Raw genomic sequence first — 21178 nt, forward strand, 5'->3', positions numbered from 1 at the left:
TCTAAAACTCCAACAAGTCACTTCTGCAGACTGCTGGGGTTTGGTGTTGAACAGTCAATGGCAGAGCACCTAACCATGTGGAGCTCAAAACCTGTGCAAGAAGGATGTGGATCATGCTCTAGGCTTGAGGCTTTGTGTTTCTCATTTTCAAGGGTTAGTTGATCTTGGGGGGGGAAGAGGAACTGTGTTCAGTTCTGGGCCCCCCAGTTTAGAAGGGATGTTGAGATGCTTGAGCATGTCCAGAGAAGGGCAACGAGGCTGGGGAGAGGCCTTGAGCACAGCCCTGTGGGGAGAGGCTGAGGGAGCTGGGATTGGTTAGCCTGGAGAAGAGGAGGCTCAGGGGTGACCTTATTGCTGTCTACAACTACCTGAGGGGTGGTTGTGGCCAGGAGGAGGTTGCTCTCTTCTCTCAGGTGGCCAGCACCAGAACAAGAGGACACAGCCTCAGGCTGCGCCAGGGGAGATTTAGGCTGGAGGTGAGGAGAAAGTTCTTCCCTGAGAGAGTCATTGGACACTGGAATGGGCTGCCCGGGGAGGTGGTGGAGTCGCCGTCCCTGGAGCTGTTCAAGGCAGGACTGGACGTGGCACTTGGTGCCATGGTCTGGCCTTGAGCTCTGTGGTAAAGGGTTGGACTTGATGATCTGTGAGGTCTCTTCCAACCCTGATGATACTGTGATGTTATAGAGGACCAAGGCTGTGCCAGCTTGTGATCTCTGGGGGTGATAAATCTGGTGTTTCACTGAGTGAATTGGGGGCTTATAGACTTGGTGATTGTGCCCTCGAGTTGATAGAAACTTTAGTCTATTTATCTTCAGAGGGAAGCAGAACTGAAGACCTTCTGCCTTTTCTAAGCTGTTTTATTGCCATCACTGTATGACATAGACAACATTCTCTCTACAACTACCCCATAGGAGGTGGTTGTAGTTAGGTGGGGGTTGACCTCTTCTCTCTAGTATCAGGTGATAGAATAAGAGGCAATGATCTGAAATTGTGCCAGGGGAGCTTTAGATTGGACATCAGGAGAAATTTCTTTACTTAAAGAGTGCTCAGGCATAAGAATCAAAGAATCATAGAATCAACCAGGTTGGAAGAGACCTCCAAGCTCATCCAGCCCAACCTAGCACCCAGCCCTGTCCGATCAACCAGACCATGGCACTAAGTGCCCCAGCCAGGCTTGGCTGCAACACCTTCAGGGACAGCAACTCCACCACCTCCCTGGGCAGGCCATTCCAATGCCAATCACTCTCTCTGACAACAACTTCCTCCTAACATCCATCCTGGAACTCCCCTGGCACAGCATCCTGGGCTGGCTCAGGAGCAGTGTGGGCAGTAGGACAAGGGAGGTTCTTCTGCCCCTGTGCTCAGCACTGCTCAGGCCACAGCTTGAGTGCTGTGTCCAGTTCTGGGCTCCTCAATTCAAGAGAGATGTTGAGGTGCTGGAAGGTGTCCAGAGAAGGGCATTGGAATGGGCTGCCCAGGGAGGTGGTGGAGTCGCCATGCCTGGAGGTGTTCAAGCAAAGACTGGACGAGGCACTTAGTGCCATGGTCTAGTTGACTGGATAGGGCTGAGTGCTAGGTTGGGCTGGATGATCTTGGAGGTCTCTTCCAACCTGGTTGTTTCTATGATTAAACAATGAAAAGGCTCTGAGGTGGTGTGAGGGGTGGGGGGCACATAGGTGAAGGTGGTGCACTACATAACCTGCATTTGGAGGTTTCCCCTCCTCACTGGCAAGTCTGTTAAGAGGACTGATAAAGGGACAATCCATTTCTGCTGGTGGAAGCACTAAGTGCTAGGTAAAAGACTTCTGAACCAGGAGCCACTTGTACACTTAATACACTTAGTTAACAGAATGTTCCCATGTGACATTTCTCTGGTTCAACAGATTCAGAAGCTGTGCTTTTACAATAGTCCTAACAGGTTTATTTCTGTTCTGGCTCCTGGAGAAAGCAATTACTGCAGCTACCAAAATATTGAGTATTGAACTACAATGTTCAGCTTCAAATGTTCTGGGCCAATTTTTTTTTGTGCTGGTGAAGCAGAATTTGGTGGTGTTAGACCAAGATGAGTTTGATTTTGAGGCAGTTTGATTTTTAGAACAAACAAACCAGCCAAAACCAAACCAAAGCCTCCAATCCTGCCAAAAAACACCAACCCCCTAAACAAAAACCCTAACTGTGGGGTTTTGAAGCTTAATATATGTCAAGGTGGCTGTGGTGGGGTTGGGGTGGCTGTGGTGGGGTTGTTGGGAGTGTGGTGGGGTTGTTGGGGCTGTGATGGGGTTGGGGTGGCTGTGGTGAGGTTGTTGGGAGTGTGGTGGGGTTGTTGGGGCTGTGGTGGGGTTGGGGTGGCTGTGGTGAGGTTGTTGGGAGTGTGGTAAGGTTGTTGGGGCTGTGGTGGGGTTGTTGAGTGTGGCTGTGGTGGGGTTGGTGTGGCTGTGGTGGGGTTGGTGTGGCTGTGGTGAGGTTGTTGGGACTGTGCTGGGTTTGGTGTGGTTTGTGGTGGGGTTGGTGTGACTGTGGTGGGGTTGTTTGGGCTGTGGTGGGGTTGGTGTGGCTGTGGTGGAGTTGATTTTACTACCTCCTTTTGGTACAGTAATGTGCTTAGAGCACAAGTCTGAGTAGTGACTGTGAGCGAACTGGAGTGATTCAGCCTGGAGAAAAAGAGGACGAGGGGAGACCTCACTGATCTCAACTGCCTAAAAAGAGGTTGGAGTGAGGTGTGGCTTGATCTCTTCTCCCAAAGAACAAGTGATAGGAAAAGAGGAAACAGCCTCAAGTTGCACTAGAGCAAATTTAAGTTGGATATTAGGAACAATTTCTTCCCTGAAAGGGTTGTCATGCCCTGGAATAGGCTGTGCAGGACAGTGGTGAAGTCCTCATCCCTGAAGGGATGGAAAAGCTGTGCAGATGTTCTGCTGAGGGATGTGGTTTAGTGGTAGACTTGGTAGTGCTGGGTTAACAGCTGGACTCAAAAAGGACTCTTTCAAGCAAAATTATTCTGTCTTCCTTTTTTTAATGTGTTATAAACAGCTAAAGAGTTAGTGGTAAACTAATTCTTCTTCAATCAGACTGTGTCCAGTTCTGGGCTCCTCAATTTAAGAAAGATGTTGAGGTGCTGGAAGGTGCCCAGAGAAGGGCAGCAAGGCTGAGAAGGGGCCTGGAGCACAGCTCTGTGAGGAGAGGCTGAGGGAGCTGGGGGTGTGCAGCCTGCAGCAGAGGAGGCTCAGGGCAGACCTTATTGCTTTCTGCAACTACATGAAAGGAGGTTGTAGCCAGGCTGGATGTTAGGAGGAAGTTGTTGGCAGAGAGAGTGATTGGCATTGGAATGGGCTGCCCAGGGAGTCACTATCCCTGGAGGTGTTTGAGGAGGTTGAATGAGGCACTTGGGACAGGGTTTAGTTAATTAGAAGGGTTAAGCAATAGGTTGGACTCAATGACCTTAGAGGTCTTTTCCAGCCTGGTTAATTCTGTGTGATTGTGTGAGAAGAAATCTCAGCAGAGCATTTTGTTCCATTAGAGAGTCCACTTTGGATTTTGTCTTGTATTCAAAATCATCTTAGGCAATGCTCCTATTACCTTGCTGGACATATAGCTTTAGGTGATTTCAACTGCAGCATAGCCTGTGGTGACCTGCAGGAGTAGAACTAATGCAACAAACACTGATAACACTAACTTCTAAATGTGTTTGAAGAGTTCTTGCCTCTGTTTAGCTCACTTCCCTGGCTCTTGTTCCATGAGATGTTTTAATTGGACATGCCTGTTTCAGCAGATATTCTGGGTAGGAACTACCTGTTAGAATGAAATCCTGCTTGGGGTTAACAGAAAGTGAATGTTGGCATTCCAGCCTGCTAGGCAGCTGCTGGCACTGGGTGGTCTGTGTGGTTTAAAGCCAACCAACAACAGCAGAATTAATTCCAAACACCAAATCCTTGCAACAAGCTCCTTCCAGAAAGTGGTGGGGCTGCTACAGGCATCCATTGCTCCATCTAATGAGTCAAGCACCTCGAAAGCCTGCAGCTGGTTTAAACAACACTGAAACTCTTCCATGTATCTTTACTGAAAGCTGGGATGTGGAAAGAAACTGTGCCTGGTGGCTTGGCTTTCAATCCTTGGTTGTTGTTTGACTGCTTGTGGGCCATAAGGATACTGATAAAACTGTAACAACACTGTAATAATTACAGCTTTTAATCCTAGTTCTGCTATGGACCTCTTCAGTGTGTCAAAAGAGGTTGACCTCTCTGTCGTTTTCCATCTGTGAAGCAGAGATAAGGATGCTGCTCTCTTTGGCAGGGTTATTGTAAGGGTAGGTGCTTGAATGTACATGAAAGGATATTAGGAGGAAAAGAAGCTTACAAAGTTTAGGTATGCCTCCGTGTCATGTATATAACCAGAAGAATTACACCAAATCCTTGCAACAAGCTGCTTCCAGAAAGTGGTGGGGCTGCTACAGGCATCCATTGCTCCATCTGAGTCAAGCCTGCAGCTGGTTTAAACAAAACTGAAACTCTTCCATGTATCTTTACTGAAAGCTGGGATGTGGAAAGAAACCGTGCCTGGTTGCTTGGTTTTCAATCCTTGGTTGTTGTTTGTGGGCCATAAGGATACTGATAAAACTGTAACAACACTGTAATAATTACAGCTTTTAATCCTAGTTCTGCTATGGACCTCTTCAGTGTGTCAAAAGAGGTTGACCTCTCTGTCCGTTTTCCATCTGTGAAGCAGAGATAAGGATGCTGCTCTCTTTGGCAGGGTTATTGTAAGGGTAGGTGCTTGAATGTACATGAAAGGATATTAGGAGGAAAAGAAGCTTACAAAGTTTAGGTATGCCTCTGTGTCATGTATATAACCAGAAGAATTTGTGCTCTTAGCTTAAGAGTGGGAGTGTGAAAAGCCACAGAGCCTCGTAGCAGGAGGGCAGCAAATGAGGTTAGATGCTTTTGTAGCAAACTCTGTAGAAGTCTCTCTTCTATTACCTACTAAAGCTGCAGCTTTTGGGTACAGACAGCCTTGCCACCTTCCTGGTAGGAGACTGATCCCTAACACATCTCTGAGTGCATAGCCACTTAACTTCCTAGGCTAAAACATTTCCCCCCATCAAAAGAGAGCTTTTGTGGTGTTGGTTGTTTTTTGGGGGGGGATTGGTTTTGGTTTGGGGTTTAGGGTTTTGGTTTTAGTTTTTTTTTTGAGACCTTAAGTGAGCTGAAAACCTCACGAGTAGCTGTGAGCCAATTCCTGCTGCTAATTACACAGGCTTTTTGCTAAAGGTGGTAAATAGAAATCATTGCTGGGTCCTCAGAGGCCTCAAAAATCATTCAGTATTCACGATAAATATATCGGGGAGCTTCATAAGAGAATCATTTTAAAACAAAGCCTGGTCAGCTCTTTAATAATTTACTGCTAGTGATAGCAAGGAGAATATCTAATAACCAGCAAGATTGGCTTTCAAGTAGAAAATAAATTAGTGTTAGAGGAATGCTGCTTTTTTCCCCCCAAGAATCATAATTACTATTAGAGAAACATTTGGTTATCGTGTCAGCTCTTGATTGCCTTGCAAGCACTTACCAAGACAAAGACACTCTATTTGATTATTTAAGAAGCTTCAAAGCCAAATGTATTCACTTATCTGAAATGGGCAGCTCTCAGCAGTGTTTTTTTTTTTTGTAAGTCCAATCTCAAGGCATAAAAACCTTTTGTTGGACTGGGAGCAGTATCTGATGCCAGTCCATATTCACTGCTCTGCCATGGGAAAGGACACTCCTTGACTTTGGCCAGCTGTATGCAGCTGTTTGGCTTTACTTTGATTAAAGATTGAGTTTAGAGTAGTGACAGGCAGGCAGTGGGAACTACAGACTTGCATAGAAAAGCAAGTCTTTCCTGGAGGTGCACTTGCTTCTGTGGAATGGGGTGGGCAAGGCAAGCCCAGATTACAGCCTGCAGGAGAACATTCAGGGGAACTTAAAAGGAAATATGAGTAGACTTTGCCCTTGTGTCCTTGAGACCTTGCCCCTGTATCCTTGAGAATCAGAATCAACCAGGTTGGAAGAGACTTCCAAAATCATCCAGTCCAACCTAGCACCCAGCCCTATCCAGTCAACCAGACCATGGCACTAAGTGCCTCATCCAGTCTTCTCTTGAACACCTCCAGGGATGGTGACTCCTCTACCTCCCTGGGCAGCCCATTCCAATGCCAATCACTCTCTCTGTGAAGAACTTCCTCCTAACATCCAGCTTGTACTTCCCCCGGCACAACTTGAGACTCTGTTCCCTCATTCTGTTGCTGGTTGCCTGGGAGAAGAGACCAACCCACCCTGGCTACAGCCTCCCTTCAGGTAGCTGTAGGCAGCAATAAGGTCCCCCCCTCGAGTCTCCTCTTCCCAGGCTCCAAGGGCTATGCCAAGAGGTAGGGTGGTCAAAGTAGAAGGCAAAGTTAAATCATTTCAGGAACAGGTGGGTGTGTTTTTTGAGTTTCCTGCAGTTCCTTTGTCTCTAGCACCACAGTGGCACAAGGAAGTAAAAAATGCTTTGTTCCCAACGCTACTAAAGCTCTGCTGTGGGGTGCTGTGCTCCTGTCTCTTCTGCTCATGCTGCTAATGACACAGTGCTGCAGCCCTGAGAGGAAACCATGGCCTTAATGAACCCTGATGAATACTTATGTCTCTTAAAAGGATGAAGTGATATTTCTTGAAGGGGGGGAGGGAGGAGTGAGGATAGTGTAACTCTGATTATTTCTTTATGGTGCTCTATATTTTCCAAACACTTGATAACATTTATGCCTGGTGGTGGTGCTGTAGTAAATTCCTAACAAATATATATATATATATATATTCTATTGTTGTGTTAGCTTATAAATTTCTCTGTGGATTTTATTAGATGAGCTTCACGAGCAATCCATCAAATGGGTGCTCTAGAATCTGCAAGTTCTCTGTACTCCTCTACACTTTCCTGAATGAGTATGTAATGGATGGGACTCCTTAGTCACAATTCATTGGCATATTGCTGGGGCTGGTGTTTAGCATGCTGTGCAGGAGGAGAGGCTCACACCTCCTGTGAACACTCAGCTGCTTCCCTTACGTGGGCTCAAATCCCTCAGGTACAACTCATGAGAATAAGTGAGCAATTTATGGCTCAGCACATCATCATAAATTTGAACACAACTGGTTTACTTGGAAAATGATTTCCATCTCTCACTAATGACCTAGGCCTTTCTTCTCCTAAAGAACTTCTTCTATTGATCACTCCTGGGGTACATCCATATAGTGACAAAGATGCTGCAGCAGGTTCATATGGTGAAAGTTTCTTGCTTTTCCAAACTCTGCTTTTTGAGTTGGAGCTGTTAGGAGCACTCTTTGACCCTCCATTCATCACTGGTTAACTGAAATGGCCTTTACTGATCCTTTTTTTGGAGGAGATTATCTGAGTTGGAAATTGTGAAATGTGCCTTGTGGAATCTTAACTTTCAAATTAGGATTCTGCTGTTTCTTAGAGGGAAGACAGTGAGGCAGTGAAAGAGCTGGCTGTGATTTGTCATACTGAGTTTGATGTATTGGAAGGGGAAAAAATGACTTTCAGATATGCTAGCCAGAGTTAAACTTGCCATAGTTTCTAATTCTTCTACCCCTAAAAATCCAGGGCAGATAAGAAGAAAAAGATCCCACAGTACTGGATGGACTAGACTAACTTTTAAAGGTCCTTTCCAACTCAAACCATTACAGTATCACAGTATCACCAAGGTTGGAAGAGACCTCACAGATCATCAAGTCCAACCCTTTACCACAGAGCTCAAGGCCAGACCATGGCACCAAGTGCCACGTCCAGTCCTGCCTTGAACAGCTCCAGGGACGGCGACTCCACCACCTCCCCGGGCAGCCCATTCCAGTGTCCAATGACTCTCGCAGGGAAGAACTTTCTCCTCACCTCCAGCCTAAATCTCCCCTGGCACAGCTTGAGGCTGTGTCCTCTTGTTCTGGTGCTGGCCACCTGAGAGAAGAGAGCAACCTCCTCCTGGCCACAACCTCCCCTCAGGTAGTTGCAGACAGCAATAAGGTCTCCCCTGAGCCTCCTCTTCTCCAGGCTAACCAATCCCAGCTCCCTCAGCCTCTCCTCGTAGGGCTGTGCTCAAGGCCTCCCCCCAGCCTCGTTGCCCTTCTCTGGACACGCTCAAGCATCTCAGTGTCCTTCCTAAACTGGGGGGCCCAGAACTGAACACAGCACTCAAGGTGTGGTCTAACCAGTGCAGAGCACAGGGGCAGAATGACCTCCCTGCTCCTGCTGACCACACCATTCCTGATGCAGGCCAGGATGCCACTGGCTCTCTTGGCCACCTGGGCACACTGCTGGCTCATGTTCAGGTGGGTATCAATCAGCACCCCCAGATCCCTCTCTGTCTGGCTGCTCTCAGCCACTCCCACCCCAGCCTGTATCTCTGCATGGGGTTGTTGTGGCCAAAGTGCAGCACCCTGCACTTGCAGCTATTGAACCCCATCCCATTGGACTCTGCCCATCTGTCCAGGTGGTCAAAGTCCTGCTGCAGAGCCCTTCTGCCTTCCAACCCAGCCACATCTGCCCCCAGCTTAGTGTCATCTGCAAACTTGCTGATAACTGACTCCATGAGTTCTACATTCCATGTAGAACTTGCATCATGTAGATTAGTAATTACTTTAGTGGTCACAAGTTAAAGAGATTTACTTCTGACTTTGGTGTGGTGCAGAAAGCCACACTTCATATTTCTGCTTGAGCCTCTCCTGCTTCCAAACAAGCTTTGGCTGCAAATCCACATTATCATATCCTTATTAATCCACTACTTGGCTTCCTGGAAGGAGCTGTTTGGTTTTACCGGGGCAGCAGGGTGTGATTTAGATCTGCTGAAGTAAATGCTCAGTAAATTTGGGACAGAGGAGACTGTGGTTATGCTGCTCTGTCACCTTCTGACAGGCTTGCTTAGTCGTTCATCACCTGAAGGGAGGCTGTAGCCAGGTGGGGTTTGGTCTCTTCTCCCAGGCAAGCAGCAACAGAACAAGAGGACACAGTCTTAAGTTGTGCCAAGGGAGGTCTAGGCTGGATGTTAGGAGGAAGTTCTTCACAGAGGGAATGATTGGCATTGGAATGGGCTGCCCAGGGAGGTGGTGGTGTCTCTGTGCGTGGAGGTGTTCAGGAGGGGACTGGCTGGGGCACTTAGTGCCATGGTCTGGTTGATTGGCCAGGGCTGGGAGCTAGGTTGGACTGAATGATCTTGAAGGTCTCTTCCAACATGGTTGATTCTACGATTCTTGTATTTGGATGTGAAGCTGAAGCCTCAGGTCTTAGGGTGAGCTTCTGCTTTGCTGAAAGAAAAGCATTAATGACAAAGACTAAATACTATACTGGAAAAGACTTTCATCCAGAGGTCCTAACACACTCACATCCTTCTGTTAGAGCAATGAGTGTGCTCTATCATTACAAATAGGGATGGGGAAAAGCTCCCCAAAGCTAGAAAATTATATTTGTGTTCTCTTTTGTGTGATCATTTTCCTGAATTGAAGTGACCCTGAAGTGCCTCAACCACAAATCTTCAGAAACACAGCAGCCCTCCCAGAAACCTGAGTCCCCAGGAGGGGCTCACAACCACCCTTCCACTTTCTTCCACCCCTTTACCCTACCCCAGATGTTGCCTTTTTCCCAAGGAAGATCCCAAGAGGGTTTAGGAAGCAGATGGATTAGTCACACAGGTGGCAGGTTAGGTTAGAGAGAGAAATGCAGCCCATAAAGCCCAGAGAGCAGCTCTGTTACCTATATTTACATTCTTGTTGTTTTACATCTCAGCAAGCCTATGAGTGACGTAGACATCACCATTGTTTTCTTCTCACAGCCTGTAATCTAATTCTTCTCACCAAAACGTTCTAGCTAGCTTCAAACTAGCACAATATTACAATGGCACACAGTGTTGTTTCCTTGCTTTAATTCCATCTCTCCCACTTGTGACAATAAAAATTTAACAAGCTGCAAGATGTAAGTGGAAGCATTAATCTGCCCTTGGAGCTTTTCCTATAGCTTCCACCCATGAATGCTGCTGACCAAATCAGAAAGCAGATAGAGGAAAGCAGAACAGGAATGTAGAAGAGGAATGAAAACTGCAAACCTTTATGAATGGATGAAACCTATAATGACACCTGCAGATTTGTTATGTGTTTCTAATTATGTGCATACTGCTTGCCCTGGGGCAGAAAGAGTAGCTGACCACACTGGATCAGCCAGATCTTGGTGTGTGCTGAGTTTCACCTCACTCAGTGATGTGGATTCATCTGCACTGGTCAGTTTTAAGACTCAGCTTGATAGGGTGCTGGGCAACCTCATTGATTTTATACTACCTAGAAAGGTTGGACCAGAGGATCCTTGGGGTCCCTTCCACCTTGACACACTTTGATTCTCAGAAATGATGTTCTCTTTACGCACCCACTGGGTGTACATGGAACAAAGCTTCTCTTGTGTCTCTAGGAATCTGCCTGCACTCAGGTAGTCGAGTGGCAGTGGTGTGTTGGCAGCACCAAAGAATTCTGTGGAACTCAAAAAAATACCTTAAAAAACCCCAAACAATGCACATGGGTGATGTGGGGTGGTCCACAACATTGTCTGCCACAAGAAGCTCCTAGTCAAGCTGGCAGCTCATGGTTTGGACAGATTCACTCTGTGCTGGATCAAGAACTGGCTGGATGGCAGAGCTCAGAGAGTGGTGGTGAATGGTGCCACATCCAGTTGGCAGCTGTCACTTGTGGTGTTCCTCAAGGATCAGTGTTGGGCACAGTCCTGTTCAATATCTTTATGGATGACCTGGACGAGGGGATTGAGTCCAGCATCAGTAAGTTTGCAGATGACACCAAGCTAGGAGCAGGGGTTGATCTGTTGGAAGGTAGGAGAGCCCTGCAGAGGGACCTGGCCAGGCTGGATGGGTGGGCAGAGGCCAGTGGGATGAGACTGAACAAGGCCAAGTGCAGAGTTCTGCAATTTGGCCACAACAACCCCAAGCAGCTCTACAGGCTGAGGACTGAGTGGCTGGAAAGCAGCCAGGAGGAAAGGGACCTGGGGGTGCTGGTAGAGAGTAGGCTGAGTAGGCTGAAGATGACCCAGAAGTGTGCCCAGGTGGGCAGCAGAGCCAGTGGCATCCTGGCCTGCATCAGGAACAGTGTGGCCAGCAGGACAAGGGAGGTTATTCTTCCTCTGTACTCAACACTGCTCAGGCCACACCTTGAGTGCTGTGTCCAGTTCTGGGCTCCTCAATTCAAGAGAGATTGTCACGGAAGGTAGTTTGGGAGGTTGTGGGGAAAATCCGTGGAGACTCACTTGTGGATTTCAAGTGATTTATTGCTCAAACACGGAGATCCCCTCCCAAACTAAATTCCCCACCTGAGTTCTTTTGGATTGAAGTTGTAAAATAAGAGTTCAGAAAATAGCAGCTAAAGGAGAGTCTGTGATTTCTTTAGAGTTCCTTTGAGTCTTTAAAGTTACTCAGTCTTTAGGTAAAGAGCTCTTTCTCCAATTTACTCACTGTTCGTAGTTCAGTTCAGCACAGTTCGAAGGTTTTGGGCGGTGTCCCTTTGTTGGTCAGGATCGGGCCCAAGCAGGTTTGAGGCCTCTGCGGGCCCCTCGTCGGGCAGGGCCGATCAGGAACGTGAGGGCACCGCGGCAGGAGCCAGCCAGGCAGGCAGGCAGGCGAGCAGGTAGGAGCAGGTACCAGCAAGCTCAAGCCAGCAAGCGCCGATCCAGGCAGGCACACCATTTATAATGTTCAAAAGAGGTGTGACCCTCCAGCCCAGGCTATTCTACATTATTCTTACAGATTGGCACAAAATTACAATTAACCTATACAATTGGACAGTTCTTACCAAAACAACCTGTAGGACCACCCAAAGCTCGGCCCACACCAGGTGTGGAGCGGGCATGAGAGCTGCCGTTCCCCCTAGCCAAAACAGTGGCCACTGTTTACCTTTTATCTCGACTAGGGAGAGACTTTCTCATGGGGCTGAAGGACTGTTTTGGTTTTACAATGCTTCTGGCTTAAAATGTGAGACACTGCAACTATTATAGCAGGGAGGCCTGCTAAGGGCTTCTGCTACCTTCCATGACAGAGATGTTGAGGTGCTGGAACATGTCCAGAGAAGGGCAGCAAGGCTGGTGAGGGGCCTGGAACACAAACCCTATGAGGATAAGCTGAGGGAGCTGGGGGTGTGCAGCCTGCAGCAGAGGAGGCTCAGGGCAGAGCTCATTGCTGTCTACAACTACCTGAAGGGAGGTTGTAGCCAGGTGGGGTTGGGCTCTGCTGCCAGGCAACCAGCAAGAGAAAAAGAGGACACAGCCTCAAGTTGTGCCGGGGAAAGTATAGGCTGGATGTTAGGAGGAAGTTCTTCACAGAGAGAGTGATTGGCATTGGAATGGGCTGCCCAAGGAGGTGGTGGAGGCACTGTCTCTGGAGGTGTTGAAGAAAAGCCTGGATGAGGCACTTAGTGCCATGGTCTGGTTGACTGGATAGGGCTGGGTGCTAGGTTGGGCTGGATGATCTTGGAGGTCTCTTCCAACCTGGTTGATTCTATGATTCCTCTTGTTTTTAGGGAGAGGGACTGGGGCCTGGACATGCTCCTGTGTGGTCTGCTTTAGGTGATCCTCCTCTGGCCAGGGAGTTGGACTCAGTCTTCAGAGATCCTTCCCAGTCTCTACCATTCTGTGATCTAGAGGGGCAGAGGTAGCCTGGCTACTATCTGTGAGCTGGCTTTCTGCTGGAGGGATGCTATGGAGGGGAGTTGCATGAGTTCCTCCATGTTTCTGTTCCTGGTAGCATGCTTGGAGATGAACTTGTTTCTTAAATACTTCAAAACCATACAAATTGATTCAATTCCAGAAGGTTTTGTGGGGCTTTTGTAGGTTTCCCTGGCATAGAATCATAGACTCAAGCAGGTTGGAAGAGAGCCCCAAGCTCATCCAGTCCAACCTAGCACCCAGCCCTGTCCAGTCAACCAGACCATGGCACTAAGTGCCTCATCCAGTCTTTTTCTGAGCACCTTCAGGGATGGCAGCTCCTCCATTTCCCTTCTTTCCCATAGAAATGGCTCAGTTCATTTACAAGCATCCTGAGTTTTCTGGTGTCATAACATCACAGTGCCCTCAGTTGTTTATCCAGGGGCAAGATGGATCCTTTTGGGTAAAACCAACATTTACATTTTCTCTCATCTGACACTGTGAGTTAACAGTTTTATGGAGTCAAGAAGCCTCAAGTGACAGGCTGAAGAAAGCTTCAGAACTAATGTCAATGTTCTTCTCTTTTAAGCCACTCAAGACCTTGTTTGAGTTAAGACCAGCATAAACTGCAATGATTCATATTGGGATGAGATCAGACTTAGAACTTGGCTTTTGCAAGACCATCACGGAGGGGATTTAGTTCTTTACCCCAGCTGAAAGGCCTCTTTTTATGGCAAAGCATCTACAATTGTGTCTTCTCTTGAGTTCTGGAGCATAGCTTCTCCCTGTCTTGCTTGATGGTTCATCAGTGAAATAACACTGTGGCCTTGCTTGGATTTCAGTGGTTCTCTTGGCTATAGATCAGTTCTTTTGATGCTGTACTGTGTCCAGTTTGGGGCTCCCCACTTGAAGAAGGGCAGTGACCTACTGGAGGGAATCCAAGGGATAGCTACAAGGATAATTATGGGATTTGAACATTTCTCCTATGAAGAAAGACTAAGTGACCTGAGGCTGTTTAGTCTTAAAAAAAAAAGAAGGCTGAGAGGGGATCTTACCAATGCCTATAAATATCTGAAGGGTGGGTGTCAAGATGAAGGTTCTTTTTGGTGCTGTCCAGTAATAGGAGAAGCAACAACAGGTATGACCTGGAACATGGGAGGTTCCACCTGAGCATGAGGAGAAACTTCTGGATGAGGCACTTAGTGCTATGGTCTAGTTGGTTGGATAGGGCTGGGTGATAGGTTGGACTGGTTGAGCTTGGGGATTTCAACCTCATTGATTCCATGACTCTTTATGATGAGGGTGACAGAGCCCTGGAGCAGGCTGCCCAGAAAGATTGTGGAGCCTCCTTCTCTGGAGGCTTTCCAAACCTGCCTGGATGCATTCCTGTGTGATCCTGCTCTGGCAGGGTGGTTGGACTGGATGCTCTCTAGAGGTTCCTTCCAGCTCCTAACCTTCTGTGATTCTGTCTGTCTGGTTTTAAACTATCCATTCCAAACTACCTGCAGGATGTTTGCTCATTGCTCTTCTCTAGTGATACAACATTTTAAACAGTTAAATTTCATCCCATCACAGATCTTATTTTTTTGTTCACTTGACAACTTTCATTGACAGAAGCATTAAGCTTCTCTTCTTTCCACTCTCCAAGCTCCTTGGACTTCAATGAATCACTTAGCTTGGCAAATCTTGCAATTTCTGAACATAAATTCCAGATCTGGTTTTGTTCCTTCATTTTCCCCCCCACTTACATGGAAAAAAAACAAACCCTGGTGGTCATTTGATTTAGGGCTACTTTTATACAGCTTGTTTGCAGCTGTTTTCTTCTTACCAGCATCGCTTCTGTGTCTCAAGGTTCTGTGTTGTTATTGTCCAAGCAATCTGCATTGATACAGAATTATTCCAGCAGTTTCTGACTGCACCTATTGTGCCAGCTGGGACCTTCCTGCTACCTACCAGGCTACTTAAGAGATGTTTTCTTTCTCCTTGCTGTTCTGTGCTTTTCCTCTGTCTCCAATTGTGTACTTGTTTGTGATTATCCTTACACTCAACAAAAGATAGTGGCAAGCCATAACTTTAGAAAGGACACTTCATCAGCTGGAGGGCTTTTTTGGACTGGGGGGGGGGAGGATTTGGTTTTGAGACACGTGGACCTTTCAGACTCATCTATGGATAGGGCTGCTGAACGCTACTGAGGGATGTGAGCATCAGATGCAGCCTGATGCTCACTCTCCTGGCTAGCAGGATAGTGCTCTTGTTTGACCAGAGGAGGGTTGCACTGCAAAGTGAAGTTTTTCACTGCTGACTCAAAAATGTTGAGCTTGGTCCTTCAGTGCTGTCTCAGTTCTAATTTAAATTCCCGAGACTCAAATGTATTTGATAGAACCAATAACAATTTTTTAGAGTGCCCTTCCCTCTTCCCCCTTTTTTCCCAAAAGAAAGGAATTTAGATGTAGAGAGAGGAAAAGGTAAGCACACCCAAATAACCTCACTCTGAGTTGGAAGTAAAAAAAGAAGAAAAAAGTTTAACAATAAATTCCAAAGGTATCTGAGGTAGGGAAGTTACAAAGGTACAGGGAAGGGAAAACAAATACACAATGTGTAAATACAATTAGATTTTGATGGTGGTGGCTTTGTCTGCCTCGTGGGTGATGGCCACATGGTAAAACAAAGAGAACCAGGAACAGGTTGGTGATGCTGATAAGCAGGTAGAGCAGAGAGAGAGACAAGCACAAGCTCCCCCTGCTTTTGTAGACCTTTAGACAGGAAGGGGGAGTGGGCTAACCATCACCTGGTAGTGTTCAGACCCACCCCTGGAGAGGGGTCAAGACCACTTGAGTCAGGTTCAAGGTTACTCCCCTTGGAGGGTTAACCCTATACAAGTGCTAAAACCACAAGCCTGCTCACTGTAATGCTTAGGTATGAGTGTGAGTTGGGATTTGGCAATTGAATATATCACAATATCACACAGTATCACTAAGGTTGGAAGAGACCTCACAGATCATCAAGTCCAACCCTTTACCACAGAGCTCAAGGCCAGACCATGGCACCAAGTGCCACGTCCAGTCCTGCCTTGAACAGCTCCAGGGACGGCGACTCCACCACCTCCCCGGGCAGCCCATTCCAGTGTCCAATGACTCTCTCAGGGAAGAACTTTCTCCTCACCTCCAGCCTAAATCTCCCCTGGCACAGCCTGAGGCTGTGTCCTCTTGTTCTGGTGCTGGCCACCTGAGAGAAGAGAGTAACCTCCTCCTGGCCACAACCACCTCTCAGGTAGCTGTAGACAGCAATAAGGTCACCCCTGAGCCTCCTCTTCTCCAGGCTAACCAATCCCAGCTCCCTCAGCCTCTCCTCGTAGGGCTGTGCTCAAGGCCTCTCCCCAGCCTCGTCGCCCTTCTCTGGACACGCTCAAGCATCTGAACGTCCCTTTTAAACTGGGGGGCCCAGAACTGAACACAGTACTCCAGGTGTGGTCTAACCAGTGCAGAGTACAGGGGCAGAATGACCTCCCTGCTCCTGCTGACCACACCATTCCTGATGCAGGCCAGGATGTCACTGGCTCTCTTGGCCACCTGGGCACACTGCTGGCTCATGTTCAGGTGGGTATCAATCAGCACCCCCAGATTACCACTCAGAAAGTTGCTACCAACCCCTATTTTATACAACCAGTTCTTTGCATGGTCATGAAAACATTACACAGAGGGCAATAAACAGAACCTAGAATACAGCTAGCAACAACTGAACAAACATTAAACCAGTAGAACTGGAAGGGAGGTTCTTGTGGTTAATTAAACTGCTTCCTCACCAGATGGACTGGGGCAGCTCCTGCCTGCTAAGGCAGAAAAGGTATTCAGATTCACTTAAGAATTTACAGAATTCTGCTACAGGGGCTCACAAAGTAGTCTCTCTGGATTTCTGGGGCTGCATTATAGTATCAGACAGCACCTGAAGCACATGGAGGGGTTGCTGTAGGTGGTTTCTAAGCTGTTGAAGGCTTTGGAGTTTTCCCAGGCTCTTTTCTCAGGAAGCTGGGGGTCTAGCAAAGCCCCTGACCTGGTTCTGGTTCCTCTTGACTCCTGGTTCAGCAGAAAACTTGCAGGGGGCAGGCAGGATGCAATGAGGCAGTAGCACAGAGAGCACTGCCAAGCAAAAGCAACAGTAGCAGCAGCCTGTTGTCTCTACCTGCTCATCTCTTTTATCAATGTAGCTTGAGACTAATGGGCCTTTGGACACAAATTAGCCTATCTGAATGGCACTTTGCCAAGCTTGACCCTATTAGGTGAAGCCAGGGCTTTTGTTTTCCTTTCCTGCAGTTGCTTACCCAGCAACAGAAAAAGAGGGAGCAGGGGAACGTGTCTGGACAAGCCAAAACCTGTTCAGGCCTATTTAGGCCCACCATGACAGTTTTTTTGTCTCTCTGACTCATTGAACGTGAGCTGGTTAAGGGCAGCAGCTGGATCTGCGTTTACAAGCGGATATCCTCTCTCTAAGTGCAGGTGATTGCCCTGTCCACACTGCCTGGACAGTGCCCAGGCTGCCCTGCCCATGTACACTGGCACAGAGCTGAACTGCTGCATTGCTGCCTGAGATGCCTTTGCAAAGGCAAATATGTCCCAGGTAGTAGTGTGGCATCAGAATGGGTTCTAGTCACATTCAGATCCCTACAAGAAAACCTCCAGCACAGAATGGCTTGGGTTAGAAAGAACCTTAAAGATCATCTAGTTCCAACCTCCCCTCAATCAGCAGGGACGTGTGCAGTGACAGCAGGCTGCTCAGAACCCTAAACAGCGTTCCAGGGCTGGGGCACCTACCACCCCTCTGGGCAACTTGGGTCAGGGTCTCACCACCCTCAGCGCAAAGCATTCATTCCTTCCATCTATTCTGAATCTCCCTCTTTTCGTTTCAAATCATTCCCTCTTTGTCTGTCACAACAGGATCTACTAAACAGCTGTCCTCAGCTTTCTAATCGGTCCCTGTTAAGTACTGAAAGGCCACCCGAAGCTCTCCCTGGAGCCTTCTCCTCACCAGGCTCAGCACCTGCAGTTCTCACAGCCTGGCCTCGCCGCAGCAGAGTGGTTCCAGCGTCTTGATCATATCGCTACGTTGTGACTTCAATCGTTCTGGAGTATCTCACGTGTAATGCAAGCTAGTTCGTTTTAGAGGCAAAGGTAAGCTGCTCTTCTCCCGCTCTGGGACGGGGCCCCCAAAGAAGCCCTGGTTAAGAAGCACAGGGAAGAGCTCTCCCCGCTGGTGAGCCGCCCTGCCGGTCCGCGTTCTGCCAGTTGCATCCCGCGATTCGACGGGCTCCGTGCGGCACCTTCTGCCCCAACCGTGGTGGGCTCGGTGGGAAGCAGGGATGCGGGGAGCGGCGGCAGCCACGGCCGGTGCAACACCCCCCCCTGCGGGCCAGCCCGCCGCGGCGCCGGGCTAGGGAAGCGGGGGAGCCAGAACGAACCGCCAAGAGGGGCTTGGAGGACGCGAAGGGCTGCATGGCGTGTGGCGAGGAATCGGTGTGCTATGAAACCTGGAGTACTCGCGGTGGGAGCGTGCTCAGCACAGCTGAATTTCATTCCTGACATTAGAGCTCCCAGGGGCGTGGGGGTGATTACACCCAGGTGATCCTCGTACTCCGTCCCCTGTGCCGGTTAGAGCTCAGGTGGTTGATTGATATTAATACGTCTCCTATTTTGTGTCGTGTTTCAGAATGAGCTTTTTTTTGGTTAAAGAAGTTGCCGGTGGGAAGCAAACATCAGAATTGTTGGCGATGGTGTCTTGGGTAGGGAGCCGGAGAGCGGAGGGGCGGTGCACGCCGTTAACTCTGCCGAAAGTAAAGTGAACGAATCGTGAAAACGCCCCTTGCCAGCAGCGAACGCCCCAAGCTGCTCCAACAAAGCACCCCCTAATGGGGCCCGCCGGGCTCTAGCAGAGGGTCGCTCCTTCCCCTCCCCATCCCCGCGCCGCTCTCAGCCGCTATCCTCGTCCTCCGATTAACGCAATCCCTGCATTTCCCCTCCCTCGCCGCTGGATCAGGGCAGCGAGCCCCGATTTGCTGGCGCGGAGCTGCACTTCAACCGCCACCGACAGCAATTTGCGTGTGTGCGCGGCTGGGCTGCAACCGGCATTAGCAAAACCCCAACCCGCCCCCCAGCGCAGACACCTCCTTCGGTGCGCGGAGGGGAGGGGGAACTGGGGCTGGTGCCCCCGCCGCGGCGGGGCAGCGGGGCCGGCTCTGCGCGGGCGCGGCCGGCGCCGGGCTCGGTGGGAGCTTCCCGCCCGCCTCCCGCTCGCTCTCCGCGCCTCCCGCCACCACTTCGGCAGCTCTTCCAAGCAGCACCGCGGCTCCGGCTGAGCTGCCGGAGCCGCCGCCGCGCCCGAGCCACCAATGCGGGGGATATTTGCAGGGAGGCAGCGGCACCGCGGCAGCGGGGAGGGCAGGTGAACTCCGGGGGAAAGAAGGAAGGATGTCCGGCGTCGCCGCGATCGTCTTTCTTCTGCAGCTCTTGACCAGGGTGGAGGGACAGCTCTTCCCAGGTGAGTGCCGCCCGGGCTGTCCGCTGGCTTCTCGGCGCTCCCTGCCCAGATCACCCAGGTCACCCCCAGCAGCGGGGCAGCGAGCCCTAGGGCACGCTCCCCGACACTCCGAACTCTTCGTCTCATCTCTCTCAGCCTATCGGCCTGGCACGGAGCTCCCTGTGCAAGCTCTGGATCATGTCAGGAATGGAAAAGTCGCTCGGAGGCAGCTGGTCGGCGGGGAAAGAGTGGGCTTGTTAAAAGTCAGTGTGCGAAGTGGGGCCGGGGCCCGGCGGCGGCTCGGAGCCCACCCTGGGCTATCGCGGGTGGCTGTCACTGCTGGGTTCTACGAGGGCTGTGACAACGGTGTCAGGGTTTAGGACTGGGGAGACCTACACCTCCAGAAGTTGTGTGCGGTGGGAGATAAAAGCACCGCTTTTATTCTTGGATTCACGGCGTTTGAGCCGTTTTTGTGGGGGAACAGCATCCCCGAGTCGGCGGCTTGAGCTTGCCCGCGAAGGATGCGCAACGCGCGGAGACCGCGGCCGGTCCGCAGGCGAGAGGCTTTGAGGCAGTGCTCCGAAGTCCTGCGGCCGCTTTTTTGCTCCCCTTGTATCTCGCAGCTCAAGTAACTTTATCCGTGGGGCTCAGCTGCTTGGGCTGGCTTCTTCCCAGTTGTCGCTTTCCCTGCCGCGCTGGGGTTAAGGAATACTTTGCTCCTTGGCATGTGTACGTTAATAGTAGCCAGTTATTTTCTCTCTCCTACAAGTTCCTTTTACGCATAGTTTGAATTGCTTAAAGACGACAGGTGCTTATAGAGTCAGTTTTGTTCTCGTGCTATTTTGTAGGTAAGCCAGACATGTGTAGTCTCGTTTTTGTTTTACTTTCTCACGGCTACTGGAATATAACGTTAATTTTCCTAATATTAAGAAATCAGTTATAACTTCCAGACTTAATATAATTAGCCTTCTAATTTGTTTCAAAATCAGTTCCCCACCTACCTAAGAGGAACAAAAGCTTATTGTTCAGCGTTGCTTGAGAACTGCCATGATTTTTGGTGCTTGTGACTTGGTTTCGTACTGCCAGATCACCTCAGTTTCGCGCATCTCAAACTGGGAGTTTTTCCTTAGTTAGACTAAGAGCTCATAATGTTTTCTCTCACTTCTGTACAACTGAAATTGTGTGGAGTGTAGGAGCTGGTGAGCGCGTAGCCAGAGCACAGCATGTCCCTTGAAGTCATCTTTTGTGGTGCGGAGTGGCTCAGAAGAAAGTTTGGAGTGTGAAGGGCCAGGCAGGCAGAGGAGCGCCCAGGTGAAGTGGATGTTGTAATCAGTCCCATGGTTTGATCCCTCCACGGTATCGCTTTTATATTGCTAGGCAACTACATAGACCCTCAGATTTATTGGAAAGGCTGGGGAAATCTAACCTAGTTAAATAGCTGCTTCCTTGAGTAAGCAATATGCAGAGCTCTCTTTTTTGCTTCCTTTTCCAACTGTGTTTTCATGTTCTCGACATTTGTCATATCAATTGTGATGAGATCCTCGGCGTTTGATGAATCACTTAGCCAGATGCTTAGAAAGAAGGCTGTTCTGGGAGCATGGCAAACTTCTAAGGGGGCAGAAGACATTTTATTTGAGGGAATGAAAAACCTTATGTGAGCTTAACACATGCAAATGTGGGGCTTAGCCGGGCGTTTTTGTTGATTTCAGGGAGTTATGAGTTGTTCTCATTAATCAGTTCAGTGGCAGCAGTCACTATGAGGCTTTCTAATCATCAGTACCTTCTGCTACCTCCTATTTTAGTGCGTTTCTTACCAAAGTAAGAAGAGCTCATTTCAATAGATGATGCTTTCTGAGGTGCTCCTATTACTGAAGTTAAAATAAATTCTTCTTCTCTTATATTTGAAGTATAAAGGACAGGAGTGGGAACCGATGGCTGATTAATTGATTTGAACGGTAAAACCCAAAGT

At 48.9% G+C, this 21178-nt stretch overlaps 1 protein-coding gene across 11 annotated transcripts in view; it reads left to right on the forward strand.

Moving 5' to 3' along the window:
• Positions 1-21178, forward strand: part of PTPRT (protein tyrosine phosphatase receptor type T) — a 767160-nt gene that overhangs the window by 147038 nt on the left and 598944 nt on the right. For 9 of the 11 annotated variants that reach the window (XM_064167548.1, XM_064167549.1, XM_064167557.1 and 6 more), the window contains one exon: positions 17634-19230. In XM_064167548.1, coding sequence (XP_064023618.1) covers positions 19161-19230 — 70 coding nt within the window. In that variant the 5' untranslated portion in view covers positions 17634-19160. The remainder of the gene's footprint in view (positions 1-17633; positions 19231-21178) is intronic. The other 2 variants (XM_064167550.1, XM_064167551.1) reach the window with 2 other exon arrangements.

Source organism: Pogoniulus pusillus, chromosome 29, assembly GCF_015220805.1.
Source record: "Pogoniulus pusillus isolate bPogPus1 chromosome 29, bPogPus1.pri, whole genome shotgun sequence".
Lineage (NCBI taxonomy): Eukaryota > Metazoa > Chordata > Aves > Piciformes > Lybiidae > Pogoniulus > Pogoniulus pusillus.